Source organism: Heptranchias perlo, chromosome 15, assembly GCF_035084215.1.
Source record: "Heptranchias perlo isolate sHepPer1 chromosome 15, sHepPer1.hap1, whole genome shotgun sequence".
Classification (NCBI taxonomy): domain Eukaryota; kingdom Metazoa; phylum Chordata; class Chondrichthyes; order Hexanchiformes; family Hexanchidae; genus Heptranchias; species Heptranchias perlo.
The window spans coordinates 17,685,911-17,701,828 of NC_090339.1; the positions used below are offsets into that span (position 1 = coordinate 17,685,911).

Genomic DNA, 15,918 nt, shown 5'->3' on the forward strand with positions numbered 1-15,918 from the left:
CCTTTATGGTTACTCAAGAGGAGAGAGGTAGGTGGTGGAAAGGTACATTCCATTTAGAAAGGCTGAAGATCCAAAAATGACTAAAGCAATCACCAGAGAATTGGTTATAACTGTAGGACTCTATTTATCTATATAGATCTCTGTAAGCATAATGTATTATATACATCCTGTTAATTTTTTGACAGGGCCATTACATGAGGATTTGCTGTGTGGTATATTGACAACACATCAGAAACTGAATGGGGCGGGGGGGGGGGTGGAATGTAACCATCATGAGGGGATTGGGCTGTGGGAAAATGGAGTTGTTGTTCTCCCTCACTCCTGGGAAAGGGGAGGGGAAAGTTGTGTAAATAAGGCAAGACTCAGAAGGTTTTGATAGAAGTGACAAGAAAGGCAAAGTAATGTTGTATTCTGTCTTCAACCACAAATTCTATTATTAAACACCCACTATTAAAATTACAATTCTGTCTGGAGTTCATTCAAGAGAAATTGAAGACACTGTTATCTGGCACTGTATATTGGTTTTTGACTGCACATAAGTGTGAAGACCAAACGCAATCTGTTAAAGTACAGAAACACGGCAATTGTGCTGGTGATTTTCAAAAAATAAATATCTGCTTTATAATTACTTTGTCAGCCTTGACTCAAATGCTGCACCCTCACCTGAGTTAGAAGATTGCGAGATCAAGCTCCACTCTGCAGGACTTGAGCACATAATCTTGGCTGACTCTTCAAGTGCACAATGTGGGAGTGCTGCACTGTCAGAGATGAGCACCAGGATGAAACATTAGAGAGGAGAAACAAGGTGCACAGAGGACTGGAAGAGATAAATAGCACTAGAGTAAAGAATTGTTCAGAACTAGGAGGGCTCAGACAGGGGGCAAATGCAAGGCAGTCTAGGATGGGATTGGAGTGCATGTGCAGAAATGCATGATAAATAAGGTTGGTGAGCTGCAGGCACAAGTTGCCACATGGGACTATGTTATAGTGGCAATAACAGAAACCTGCAAAGGAGGGGAGGATTGGGAACTTAACATTCCTGGCTACAAGGTATTCAGGAAAGATAGGAAAGCAAAAAAAAAGAGGGGGGGTAGCAGTATTGATCAAAGAAACTAATATAGCACTGGAAAGGGATGATGCAGTTGAGGGGTCAGACAGAATCTACTTGATTAGAATTAAGGAATAATGGAGGAGCTGTTATGCTTCTGGGTGTGTACTGTAGACCACCAAAGAGTGGGAAGGAGATAGAGGAGCAAATTTGCAGGCAAATTACAGAAAGATGCAAGAGCTATAGAGTGTTTCTAAAGGGGGACTTCAATTATCCCAATAGAAATAGTGTAAAGGGCAAAGAGGGGGAGGAGTTCCTGAAATGTGTACAAGAGAACTTTCTTGATCAATGTGTGTCCAGCCCGAGGTCAAAGCAGTGCTGGATCTAGTACTAGGGAATGAAGTGGGGCAAGTGGAGCCTGTTTCAGTGGGAGAGCATTTGGGGAACAGTGGTCACAATGGGCTGGAAATTGCTTTAAAAAGAACGGTGAACTCAACAGTGCTCACCGTTGTTGGTGGCCAAATGAAAGTGCAAGTTCGCACACGCGCAGACAAACGTGGCAATTCGGAACTTGATCTTCCTGGTTCACCAGCAATCTGCCAGCTTTGCCTGAAAGGGATATCACCGGCTGCAATCAACAGAATCAACAGACCAGCGCCAACTTACTCTTCTACCCAGCTGGAAACGAACTAATATTGCCACAAAACAGGTACACTTAAATATACCAAAACTAAGTTTTAACAGCGTAGTAAGTCTTAATGACTGCCAAACAACCAAAAAATTAATTTTTAAAAATATGGAGTCTTATTACTCCTTATTTTAATAGTTTCTGGTCATTAAAAATTGTTTTTTTTTTAATTAAAAAAATCAAAATTTTTTCAAACTTTTTCCTTCTGTCTCTTTTCTTCAATTTGACAATTTCTTACCCTCTTTTTTTCGCTGTCTATAACTGTTTTTACAAATAATTTTATTGTTGTAGCTTTCACTTCCTGGTTTTTACATTGCAGCTTGTACTAACAAATGAAAGTCAGCACAGAAAACGGTTGTTTTTCAGATTGGAGGGATGTATATAGTATTGTCTTTTCAAGGATGCTGCAATCTGAATGGTCGAGGGAGAGATTGATCCTCTCGCTTCTTCCACAGATGCTAGCTTCACTGGAGTTTATGTTGGGGTTTTCTCTGCTTCCTATTTGAGGAAGTGCTTGCAGTAAGTTAGTGGGTTAATATAAATCTACGGAGTGGCGAGTTCCACTCAGAGCAATTTACCAGCCAATATCATCAGGTTTAGAATAGTTATGGAAAAGGACAAGGAACAATCAAGCGTAAAAATACTTAACTGGAGGAGGGCTAATTTCAGTGAGTTAAAAAGGGATGTGGATTGGAATCAAAAATTGGCAGGCAAAATAGTAATTGAACAATGGGCGGCCTTCAAGGAAGACACAGTTCAGGTACAGAGTAGACAATAATCCAGGACAAAATTAATTGGCACTTGGAAAATTATGGGCTAATAAATGAAAATCAGCATGGAAAGCGGTTGTTTTTCAGACTGGAGGGACGTATATAGTGCTGTTCCCCAGGGGTCAGTATTAGGACCAATGCTCTTTTTGGTATATATTAATGACCTGGACTTAGGTATACAGGTTATAATTCCAAAGTTTGCAGATGACACAAAACTCGGAAATATAGTAAACAACAAGGAGGATAGTAACAGACTTCAGGGGGACAGAGACAGACTGATGAAATGGGCAGACTCATGGCAGATGAAATTTAATGCAAAGAAATGTGAAGTGATACATTTTGGTAGGAGGAATGAGGAGAAGCAATATAAACTAAATGGTACAATTTTAAAGGGGATGCAGGAACAAAGACACCTGGGGGTGAACATACACAAATCTTTGAAGGTGGCAGGACAAGTTGAGAAGGCTGTTAAAAAAAAACACACAGGATCCTGGGCTTTAGTAATAGAGGCATAGAGTACAAAAGCAAGGGAGTTATGCTAAACCTTTATAAAACACTGGTGAGGCCTCAGCTGGAGTAGTATGTTCAATTCTGGACACCGCACTTTAGGAAGGATGTCAAGGCCTTAGAGAGGTTGCAGAAGAGATTTACTAGAATGGTACCAGGGATGAGGGATTGGAGAAGCTAGGGTTGTTAGAGCAGACAAGGTTAAGAGGAGATTTGATAGAGGTGTCCAAAATCATGAACTGTTCTGACAGTGGCAGAAGGGTCTGTAACCAGAGGACACAGATTTAAGGTGATTGGCAAAAGAACCAGAGGCAATACGAGGACATTTTTTTGTTTATGCAACGAGTTGTAATGATCTGGAAAGCACTGCCTGAAAGGGTGATGAAAGCAGATTCAATAGTAACTTTCACAAGGGAACTGGATAAATACTTGAAGGGAAAAAACTTACAGGGCTATGGGGAAAAAGCAGGGGAGTGGGACTCATTGGATAGCTCTTTCAAAGAACCGGCACAGGCACGATAGGCCGAATGGCCTCCTTCTGTGCTGTATCATTCTATGATTCTAAGATGCTGTCTTTTGGATGAGATGTTAAGCCAACGCTCTGTCTGCCCTCTCAGCTGCACGTAAAAGAATCCCGGCACTATTTGAAGAGCAGAAGAATTCCCCCAGTGTCCTGGCCCCTTTAGCCTCAATCAACCAATTCAAAATCAGATCAACTGGTCATTAATCTCATTGCTTTTGTGAGACCTTGCTGTGCACAAATTGGCTGCTGCATTTGCATACTAAACACCAATGAATACAAAACAAAATTAATTGATTGATAAAGCGCTTTGGGACATCCTGTAGATGTGAAAGACACTATTTATAAATGCAAGTTCTTTCTTTTATTATTCAAATTTAACTTAAACTAAAAGTACCACCGTTCTGGATCTGTGCAGTATTACATAGCTCTCCTGGCTGGCCTCCGATCTTCCGCCCTCTGCAAACTTGAGCCCATCCAAAAATTCTGCTGCTCGTATCCTAACTCGCACCAAGTCCCGTTCTCCCATCACCCCTGTGCTCGCTGACCGACATTGGCTCCCGGTCCAGCAACGCCTCAAATTTAAAATTATTACCCTTGCGTTCAAATCCCTCCCTGACCTCGCCCCTCCCGATCTCTGTAACCTCCTCCAGCCCTACAACCAGAACTCTGCATTCCTCTAATTCTGGCCTCTTGTGCATTCTTGATTTCCTTCGCCCCACCATTGGCGGCCATGCCTTAAGCTGTCTAGGCCCCAAGCTCTGGAATTCTCTCCCAAAACATTTCCTCCCCTCTCTTCCTTTTAGGTGCTCCTTAAAACCTATCTCTTTGACCAAGCTTTTGGTTACCTGTCCTAATATCTTATGTGGCTCCATGTCAAATTTTGTCTAATAACGTTCCTGTGAACATTGGGATGTCTTAGTACATTATAGATGCAATATAAATGCAACTTGCCGTTGTTATCTACTGCTGCCAAGCTGATATGCTCTGCTAAGAGACAGGACAGACCAGACTGACAGTGTGGGGGACCAGCTGTATCTGTGCAGAGCAAATTTTAAGCAGAATTTTCCTGTGCGCTCAGGATCCCTTTCATAATCTGGATAATAAAATATTAACCTTGTACAATTTTTTAAGAGTTGCTCAACACGCTAGATACTCTGGAAGGTATTACAATTTGTTAAAAGGTACAGTACCAATTCCCCTAGTTTAATTTAGGCTGTGAATTTCTCAAGAATATGGCATCACTGGAGACAGTGTCATGTTTCCTTGCACCAAGATAAGAAAATACTTTTTCACTGAGATGTTAACATTTCAAATTCTCAACAAAAATACACAACCAAATGGCTAATTCAAAAATCAACACTAGATTAAAATATGAGGCTATTATTAAAAGTTTTCTATTTCCCCCACACACTTGATCTGTATATTTATTGATTGCTCCTTTTTAAGTTTATTTTTCTCTCCTCTCCTGAAGAACATAAGAAATAGGAGCAGGAGTAGGCCAATCGGCCCCTCGAGCCTGCTCCGCCATTCAATAAGATCATGGCTGATCTGATCCTAACCTCAAATCTAAATTCATGTCCAATTTCCTGCCCACTCCCCATAACCCCTAATTCCCTTTACTTCTAGGAAACTGTCTATTTCTGTTTTAAATTTATTTAATGATGATGTAGCTTCCACAGTTTCCTGGGGCAGCAAATTCCACAGACCTACCACCCTCTGAGTGAAGAAGTTTCTCCTCATCTCAGTTTTGAAAGAGCAGCCCCTTATTCTAAGATTATGCCCCCTAGTTCTAGTTTCACCCATCCTTGGGAACATCCTTACCGCATCCACCCGATCAAGCCCCTTCACAATCTTATATGTTTCAATAAGATCGCCTCTCATTCTTCTGAACTCCAATGAGTAGAGTCCCAATCTACTCAACCTCTCCTCATATGTCCGCCCCCTCATCCCCGGGATTAACCGAGTGAACCTTCTTTGTACTGCCTCGAGAGCAAGTATGTCTTTTCTTGAGTATGGACACCAAAACTTTTTGCAGTATTCCAGGTGCGATCTCACCAATACCTTATATAACTGCAGCAATACCTCCCTGTTTTTATATTCTATCCCCCTAGCAATAAAAGCCAACATTCCATTGGCCTTCTTGATCACCTGCTGCCCCTGCATACTAACTTTTTGATTTTCTTGCACTAGGACCCCCAGATCCCTTTGTACTGCAGTACTTTCCAGTTGCTCGCCATTAAGATAATAACTTGCTCTCTGATTTTTCCTGCCAAAGTGCATAACCTCACATTTTCTAATATTGTCTTGCATCTGCCAAATCTCTGCACACTCACCCAGCCTGTCTATATCCCCTTGGAGGTTTTTTTATGTCCTCCTCACTCTCTACTTCCCCTCCCACCTTTGTATCATCTGCAAACTTTGATATGTTACACTCGGCCCCCTCCTCCAAATCGTTAATATAGATTGTAAAGAGTTGGGGACCCATTACCGACCCCTGCGGAACACCACTGGCTACTGGTTGCCAGTCCGAGAATGAACCATTTATCCCAACTCTCTGCTTCCTGTTAGATAACCAATCCTCCACCCATGCCAGAATATTACCCCCAATCCAGTGATTCTTTATCTTGAGCAATAATCTTTTATGTGGCACCTTGTCGAATGCCTTCTGGACGTCCAAATACACTACGTCCACTGGTTCTCCCTTATCCACCCTGTACGTTATGTCCTCAAAGAACTCAAGCAAATTTGTCAGACATGACTTTCCCTTCGTAAAGACATGCTGACTTTGTCCTATTAAATTATGTTTATCCAAATGTTCCGCTACTGTCTCCTTAATAATAGACTCCAAAATGTTACCCACCACAGATGTTAGGCTAACTGGTCTATAATTTCCAGCCTTCTTCCTACTACCCTTTTTAAATAAGGGTGTTACATTAGCAGTTTTCCAATCTGCCGGGACCTTTGCCGAGTCCAGAGAATTTTGGAAAATTATTACCAAAGCATCCACAATCTCTACTGTCACTTCCCTCAAGACCCTAGCATGTAAGCCATCAGGTCCAGGGGATTTATCCGCCTTGAGTCCCATTAATTTACTGAGTACCAATTCCTGAGTGATTTTAATCGTATTTAGCTCCTCCCCCCCTACAGCCCCTTGTTTGTCCAGTGTTGGGATATTCTTAGTGTCCTCTACCGTAAAGACTGAAACAAAATATTTGTTCAGCATTTTTGCCATCTCCATGTTTCCCACCATTAATTTCCCGGTCTCATCCTCTAAGGGACCTACGTTTGCCTTAGCCACCCTTTTTCTTTTTATATAAATGTAGAAACTCTTGCTATCTGTTTTTATATTTTTTGCTAATTTATTTTCTTAATCAATCCTTTCGTTACTTTTTGCTGTCTTTTGAAGACTTCCCAATCTTCTATCCTCCCACTAAGTTTGGCTACCTTATATGTCCTTGTTTTTAGTCAGATACTATCCTTAATTTCTTTACTTAGCCATGGATGGCTGTCATTTCTTTTACACCCTTTTTTCCTCAGTGGAATAAATATTTTTTGAAAGTTGTAAAATAACTCCTTAAATGAACACCACTGCTCATGTACCGTCTTACCGTTTAATCTATTTTCCCAGTCCACTTTAATCAATTCTGCTCTCATACCATCATCGTCTCCTTTATTCAAGCTCAGTACGCTTGTTTGAGAACCAACCTTCTCACCCTCTAATTGGATATGGAATGTAACCATGTTATGGTCACTCATTCCAAGGGGATCCTTAACTAGGACATTATTAATTAATCCTGGCTCATTACACAGGACCAGGTCCAAGGTTGCCTGCCCCCTTGTAGGATCAGTTACATACTGCTCAAGAAATCCATCCCTAATACACTCAATAAACTCTTCCTCAAGGCTGCCCTGCCCAATTTGATTTGTCCAGTTAATATGATAGTTAATATCCCCCATAATTATAGCTGTTCCCTTATTACATGCTCCGACTATTTCCTGATTAATACTTCTTCCAGCAGATTTGCAACTATTAGGAGGCCTATATACTACGCCCACGAGTGTTTTTTGCCCCTTATTATTCCTTATCTCTACCCAAACTGTTTCATTGTCCTGATCCTTTGTCCCAATATCATTTCTCTGTATTACAATGATTCCTTCCTTTATTAACATAGCCACCCCACCTCCCCTTCCTTCCTGTCTGTCCTTCCTGATAGTTGAATACCCTGGCATATTTAATTCCCAGTCGTTGTCACCCTGCAGCCATGTTTCTGTAATGGCCACAAGATCATACCCATACGTAGTTATTTGTGCCGTTGACTCACCCATTTTGTTACGAATGCTACGTGCATTCAGATAAAGAACTTTCAAATATGTTTTGTGACACTTAGTTCCTGCTTTTTCCTTTTTTAACACTTTACCTTTTACTCCATACCTTCTGTCCCTTCCTGACACGCTTTCCTTTGTCTCCCTGCTCAGGTTCCCAACCCCCTGCCACAGCATTGATGCTGGGTTAATCGCCTTACGCCTTCTAGTTTTTATTTTATCTGTCGTGCCTAAAGTACACTTTCTTTCCACTGCTCTACGCTTTTCCCTTTCACTTGTTCTTGAACAACTGTTTGTACTATTTGTATTGTAGATTTCCCCTGGGTCTTCCCCTCTCTTGCTGCTCTCAACTTTATTCTCTTCTGACTCCCCGCTCAGGTTCCCATCCCCCTGCCACTCTAGTTTAAACCTTCCCCAACAGCACTAGCAAACACCCCCGCGAGGACATTGGTCCCGGTCCTGCTCGGATGTAACCCGTCACGCTTGTACAGGTCTCACCTTCCCCAGAACCTGTCCCAATGCCCCAGGAATCTAAATCCCTTCCTCCTACACCATCCCTGCAGCCACGCATTCATCTGGTCTATTCTCCTGTTCCTATACTCACTAGCACGTGGCACCGGTTGTAATCCTGAGATCACTACCTGAAGTCCTGCTTTTTAATTTATCTCCTAACTCCTTAAATTCACCTTACAGGACCTCATCCCTTTTTTTACCAATGTCGTTGGTACCAATATGGACCACGACTACTGGCTGTTCACCCTCCCCCTCCAGAATGCCCTGCAGCCACTCCGTGACATCCTTGACCCCAGCACCAGGGAGGCAACATACCATCCTGGAGTCACGTTTGCGGCCGCAGAAACGCCTATCTGTTCCCCTTACAATTGAATCCCCTATCACTATAGCCCTGCCACTCTTCTTCCTCCCCTCCTGTGCAGCAGAGCCACCCATGGTGCCCGGAACCTGGCTCTTGCTGCTTTCCCCTGATAGGCCATCTCCCCCAACAGTATCTAAAGCAGAATATCTGTTTGAGAGGGAGATGGCCCCAGGGGACTCCTGCTGTACCTGCCTAGTCCTTTTACTCTGCCTGGCGGTCACCCATTTCCTTTCTGCCTGCGCAATCTTTACCTGCGGTGTGACCACCTCACTGAACGTGCTATCCACGATAGTCTCAGCATCGCGGTTACGCTCATGTCTCACTAGGTTGGATGACCTGCTAAAGATGCAATCACATACAGAGCAAGTGTATGGTTTTTCACCAGTGTGAATACGCTGATAATTTTTCAAGTCATGGGAGTGGTTAAACCTCTTTCCACATTTAGAACATTTAAACAGCCTCTCCCCAGTGTGGCTGCACCCGTGGGTTTCCAGCTCAGAGGAGTGACTGAATCCCTGCCCACACACGGAGCAGGTGAAGGGGAGCTTCCCAGTGTGGCTGCACCCATAGGTTTCCAGCTGGGACGGGTGACTGAATCCCTGCCCACGCACGGAGCAGGTGTTCGGTTTCTCAGTGCTCTCAATGCACTGATCTGTGTTCAGATCCTGTAACTGGAGGAAGCTCTTTCCGTCGTCTGCACAGTGGAATACTTTAATTCCTTCAATATTCAAAGGCTGACGACATTCAGGTCCTGATGAATCGAGGGATTGTGTCACATCTTGATAGAATATTTCATTTGAGTTTCCTGACTGCAAATCCTCAACCTCCAATACTCTGGCCCACTGCTCTTCCTGTTTCTCCCTGGGGGAAGCAGTGAGCGGCTGCCGTTCCCTTGCTGCCTCTCCCCAGCCTGCCCCATTGACAGGAGGCGCTGTCCCGGTTGCCCCATCGATCAGGAGGCATTTCGCGGCACACGAGCAATTCTCAGAGATTCATCAGGAGATGCAGCAGCTCCACATCAGACACACTCAGACTGCCCCGCAGGCAGGCCCAGGGGTCCCGGTCCCTACTGCAATATAATTCCATGGGTGTGGGCAGACATCCTGTAACTTACCAAAGAGCCCATTCTACATGTCTGAGTCTCGACAATGAGTATCAGAAGGATATTTGACTCTGCAGTTGTCAAAATCAAGTCTGATCCTGTTTTCTCAGTGCCCACACATGCACACTTTCCAGGAGGCTCACCGGATTGCAATAGGAACAAGAAACTTGGTTGATATTTTCTTTCCCCAGCCCAGGGTGCTGACACCAATTATCAATCTCTTTAATGGTTAATTACAATGGTTTTTGAATTAATTTAAGGTTGTCTTACTTCTGAGGTCAACTTTAGCCCAGCTGAAATCAGATATCTCAGCACAAACTAGGGAATAAACCCACTTCTAAATGACTGCATCTCTTTAGGCATTTTTACCATGCTGTTGAGGCACCAGCTCAGCACACAGGCAGACAACTGAGACCCTCAATTGCCACTCTCTGTTGCCCTATTGTGCATCTGGTCTCTTATTTGAATAGCTAATAGAAAGGGGCACTGGTTGTGGGATCCCCTGCTTTGCTGTCAGTGACAGGAGTATTATGCTCATGCCATCTACGGCACAGATGTAAAAGTACATTTACACTAAAAACAAATATTAACACTTCTTTACACTTGCAACAAAATAGATTTGACTTTGATGCTAATAGCTTTGAATAAGTCAAAGCAGTCCAATGCAAGATTTAAATACAAAACCAAGTTAAATCATCAGAGTAACAAATATTTTATTCATTGACAAAACATCCTGAGTATAAGGGACCCAAAATATGTGTAGAAATTGTACCTTAAATTAGCAAATGATGACCATAACAGATGTTATTAACCACTGAAGAGGTGTACTCCTGATATAAAGCATGTTTTGTAAGTAGACTTGATTGCATTATCGAATGATATTGTTGCGCATTTTGTACATCAACACTGGCATTATTTAACAGTTAACTCAATCTCATAGTAATCTCCAGAAGAGATTTATTTTGTTATTTATCTCATTATTATGACACTAAATTATTCTAAACCGTTTAAAAGAAACAGAATATAAAAATACCTACCAACCAATGACGAGAAACTGCAATTTGTTTTGTCATAATTCCCAAATATACAAATAAAATCCATCAAAAAAGGAATATTTAAACTTTGGGGAAAGTAAGTTAAACTTGTATAAAAGTTTTTTTTATTCTCTGGTGAATTTCAGGGTTTTGGACACATAATAATACACGTGCAATTTAAAAACATATTTACTGAAGTGTTTGCAATGGCTGAAGGACAAATGCACCATTTGGTGTGGTACTAGGCCATAAAAGCCCATGTTTCATCCCTAGACTGTGGTGTGTTAGTTGATCCCAGCCAATTTAACTGTCCACGATGATCCCACGTTGATTTATCCTGTGTTGCACGGCCTTGAATCTAGTGCCCAGACATTCGTTATTTTATATACAATGGAGTATATGATGATCAAAGTCCAAAATGCCAATTTTGAGTAAATGGAACTTGTAAAGAAACCCAGGAAGAATACTTATCTTGAGTGCACAAGGCCACACTAAGAGGGAAGAGGAATGGTCAATGGTCCATGTCCTCAGCCAATGCTCCAGGAACAGAGGGCAAGAGATAATTGGCTTGGTAAAGATGACACGGTTTAGTAGTGATCTGAACTCAAATACCACACCATACTGTTCCAGTGAAAGGAAAAAGGTTTGACCAAAATACACAATCAGGCCCGAAGTCATAGCTTCTTACTTGGTAGAAGTGATTTTATACCCAATACACAGCCATAGTTGTGCACCTTTCCATTATAATTAATCATAAATACTAATGTAAACCCACAATATTTCATCAATAAAAAGGCATTATTAAGCAGTACATCAATGTACCAATGCAATGCAACACAATAGTTTTTCAGCCATAATTCTCCACACAACTTTAGGATTTCACTTTAATATGGGAGGTTTGGAATGGGGTCTGGCCATTTTTCCAAGGAAGAGAGGAAAATCATAGACCGAATTATCACAGACTATGCTTGAACATCTCTTGGTGGGCAGTTCAAAAGCCGAATTGGCAACAGCCTGCCCACTTGACTACTCAGCAACTGTATGCGACAGCAAGGAGGAGTGTGAAAATATATAGTTAATTGCCCTGAAATGGGAACAGTGGATCTACATTTCAACCAATGCTAAGACAACAGACCCTTACCTTGCAGAGATAACTGATGTTGAAGCCAAATGTTTGTGCATTTCTGGACCCTGCGTTCATGTAGTTTCCCACAAGAAGGACCAATTCCAAAACTTTACTGAAGTTCTCGCTCTTTTTCACCTCCTCACAAGCAATTGTTACATTTATTATGTCTGGCTTAATGTTGTTCAAATACTCTTCAAACTGAAGTTTGAAGAGAATATTGTTCAGTCGTGGTCCTAACAACTTCACGGTGCTCATCTGCAAAAACAAGGTGGCAAATTGATGCTTGTTTCAAACTTATTCATTAACAAGAAAGAAAATGAAATAAGGAACAAGTCATTGCATATCATTGGTATCATAGTGGGGTAACGCGATCTCAGATGGGGCAGTCGTGGGGATGCTCCAACTAGTCTTGGTATCTTCACATGGGTGAGGGGAAGGAAGTGGCGAGAAAGGGAAAATTGGTCAGGATTCAGATTCCCAATCTCTGCCCAGTCACTGCTGGAAAGTAGGTATTAAGTTAGTGTTGGATCAAACACAGCTGTAATGTCCTACATCATCAAATTGCCTGCTGGCACTTGATGTCTCAGGTGAGACATGAAAAACAGCCACTTTGGTGAGGTACCAGATTTCTGCTGTGGAGAAAGGCCACAACTGATGGAACAAACGGGGGATGAAAAAAAATAAAGATTTTTTTTTCCAATTTCATTGAGTAGAAGTTGCTTTTCCAAATTACCAAAGAACTATGCAAAGCAGTCTCTAGATGTTCACAATATAACTTAGTAATTTGTGTGCTGTGTTGTCAGTTAATTAAATGGTGCAAAATGTGCATTACTTGGTCTTGATGATGTTTATCAGGATTTACTTCAGGAATATGTTCCTGTTCAGTGAAGCAGTATCTGAATATTTCCAATAATATTAAGCAAGTGGGCTTACTGCAGAAGTCACCACAACCAACTCAGTGACTAGATGTAGCCAGGTCACAGGAGGACCTGTATCTGTATTTCCAGGATAAGCTGACTATCGCTGGGCACTTGTGAAGTAGAACTTTTTTTGTGCTTCTAGCTCTGTTTGTTTCGAGCTGTGCCACATTTGTTTTACTTTGAAAACGTAGTGCTAATCAAATGAGCTCTGAGTCTAGGCCAATACTTAATGCAGTCTCGAAATCCTTGTATGTGTAGTAAATGCATTTTTTAAAATTTAAAAATAATCACAGGTTACCACAGACACAACCTGAAGCAATGCCTGCAGAAGAGAGTTGGGAAAAAAGTTAAATTGCTTACTAAAATTACTTCTTAAAAATTATCCCTATGATTTTCTTCTTTAACTCCTCCCATTTCTACGGGAGCAACACATTCTGGGCTATATGAAGCATCAGCATTCTGATACTGCACCAGTAATTAAATTTTACATATAACCTTGGACAGCAAGTGTCAGCTGGTTATGTGACAGTGGAAGCCTACACAACAGAGCCCAATTGCATTCTCACCAGAGGTCAGCACACATCCACATCCAGCAGAAGTTACTGGACAGCTGTCAGGAATGGCAACTCAAGTCAATTAATTGTGTGCCCCTGGGCAATTCAGCACAGACAAGGGATAAAACCTGAGACCAGACCATGCTGTACATATACCCACTGAATCATCAGAGATCCTTTCCCACATTTTTCCTTTCATCTTAGTGAGAAAGACGAAAACGGGAGATCATCTACAGACACTGCCCAATAAGGAACTGCATAGCTAAGTTACTTGGGTGACTTTCCTCCACCACCCCCCCCCCCTCTTCAATCTGGAATGCAGTCTTCATGTCCTGGATTTTCTCAGAGCTCCCAGCCTACTGTGGGTGGAAACTGGGGAGGCACCTGGTTACATCAGGTCTCCGCCTCATTTGTCCCACATTGTGAATTTCCTCAGGCAGGGACGGTGGGCACAGACATGAAGGAGGTGGCGGGAGTGGCATGATAATGTCAGCTGCTGGAATTCTTGCCATTCTAGCCTCTTATGCCCCCAATGTGCTGATTTTGTTACAGCAGCCAGTCACAAAGCTTTTGACTTTCCAGGAAACCAGCTTTCCTGGAAAAGGGTCCATTTGTCTGTGCTGCACTCATCTTCAGCTTCAGTGGCTGGCCAATGAAGGAAATTCCTGCCACCCTCTAACCTCATGGGCACTCCAGCAGAACTGATACTGGCATGGGTGCACGTCCATTTTATTTTAGTTGCCTTATCCTGGAAATTGTGATGGAACCAGGTTCTTTATTTGCCACCAGAGAGTAAATTCTGCTCCACCATTGTTATGGAGGCGGAGCTAGACCATGAATTTTTATGGCAATTCCTATTTGTATATGAAAGTTGAATGGCCAAGGAGGAAAATTGATTCAACAAACTTCAGTTGTATAAAAGCCTGTAACTGTAATGAAAAGGCTCCTGAGGGCAAAGTGGGCAATTTACAGAAAAGTTACAGCATTTTTGTAGTTTTCCAAAATAATAATGCATAAAAAGACCATTTAGTAATTGAAGTTAAGCTTTATGCGAAGCAATATTTTAAAAAAAATTAATGAACCTTGCGCCAAATTCTGACAATGGGTTATATCAAACATTAATCTATTTTTCCAATGTTAATGGACCTATTATGCATTAATATAATTCAAAAAAAATTGTAGATTAATTTTTTAAAACTATCAAATTATTGATTTTTACTAAGAGCTTACCATTAATGTTAAAATTTAGGAAAAAATTCCAGCAAGTCCACTGAAATAAATTCAAGTTTGCTTTTAATAACGTATATAGTGAAGAAGCATTTTACATGTTAATTATATTTAACTTTTAAGATTCCATGAATTTCAGTTTAATTTGCTTTGACAGACATCAACCACATTTATCAAATAACATTTAAATTTATTATTAGGCAGTTGTCCATCAAAACGAAATTAAACCACCACCACTTTTTGATTTGGTCCACCATTTATTAAAAATGTTGGCTTGTCAACTTTGGCAAGTTTGCAATTTCCCTGAAGAGCTGAATGTGGTTTCTTCTTACAGACTCTTTCCACTTCACTGCAAATTACTTCAGTGAACAATGGTTTTATCAATTCAAGGACCTACCAGTAAAATCAAGAAATTACTGTACTGATGCACTTAAAAATAACCACAAACTACACAATGAAGCAGTGCATTTCTTACATTTTTAATAATTATTGACTGAACATTTATCTTAATTCACTTATCAATTTCCCGAATCTACAAATAAAACCATCAAGAATAAAAAGCCTAATCTCTCAATACATCTTGCAAATCATGTTCCTAACCTGATGGAAAGTAGCATACATTTGCCCTAGAGAAAGTGATAGATTTTACACACATCTTTTAAAAATTTTTATATGATTAATAAAAATAGTACTGGAAGCAGTAATATGGTTTTCACTTTGTTGTCGCACTAAAAGTGGATTGTCCGCTAGTTTTGTTTCTTGTAAGTTACCTTCAGGTGTTGAAGGAGGCATATCAGAGTGGTAGTGTTGTGCTACCCATTAACCCTTTTAAAAGTTAAGCAAGGTGGCTACCCTGATGGCTCAGCTGCTAAAAGCAGTGAGTAGCAGTACCATACAGGACAGGAATCCCCCAGATTTAACCCCAGACATATGATGGGCAAGTTGATCTCAGGAGTGGGGAGGGGGGGGGGGGGGGGGAGAAACAGCTGAGGTGCTAAAACTGACCTCAGTGCTCCCAGGTTAGTGAGAGGAAAATCTGTCAGCATTCCAGCAACTGATCACTATTCAGAAACCTCTTTTAGAAGTGCTGGTACATCAAGTAAGAGTAAGGACAGATTTGGGCTTGGCTATGAGGCTCCAACAGTTGTAAAACTTGCCAACACTCACTGTCTAGATATAGTGGTCGGCCAGGTCGCAGAATGACTTCCACTGATGGAATCTT

General features: G+C 41.5%; 1 protein-coding gene across 5 annotated transcripts in view; it reads right to left on the reverse strand.

Moving 5' to 3' along the window:
* The window catches only part of diaph2 (diaphanous-related formin 2), a 705,669-nt gene that overhangs the window by 262,738 nt on the left and 427,013 nt on the right, over positions 1 to 15,918 (reverse strand). For all 5 annotated transcript variants that reach the window (XM_067996883.1, XM_067996882.1, XM_067996884.1 and 2 more), the window contains one exon: positions 12,011 to 12,250. In XM_067996883.1, coding sequence (XP_067852984.1) covers positions 12,011 to 12,250 — 240 coding nt within the window. The remainder of the gene's footprint in view (positions 1 to 12,010; positions 12,251 to 15,918) is intronic.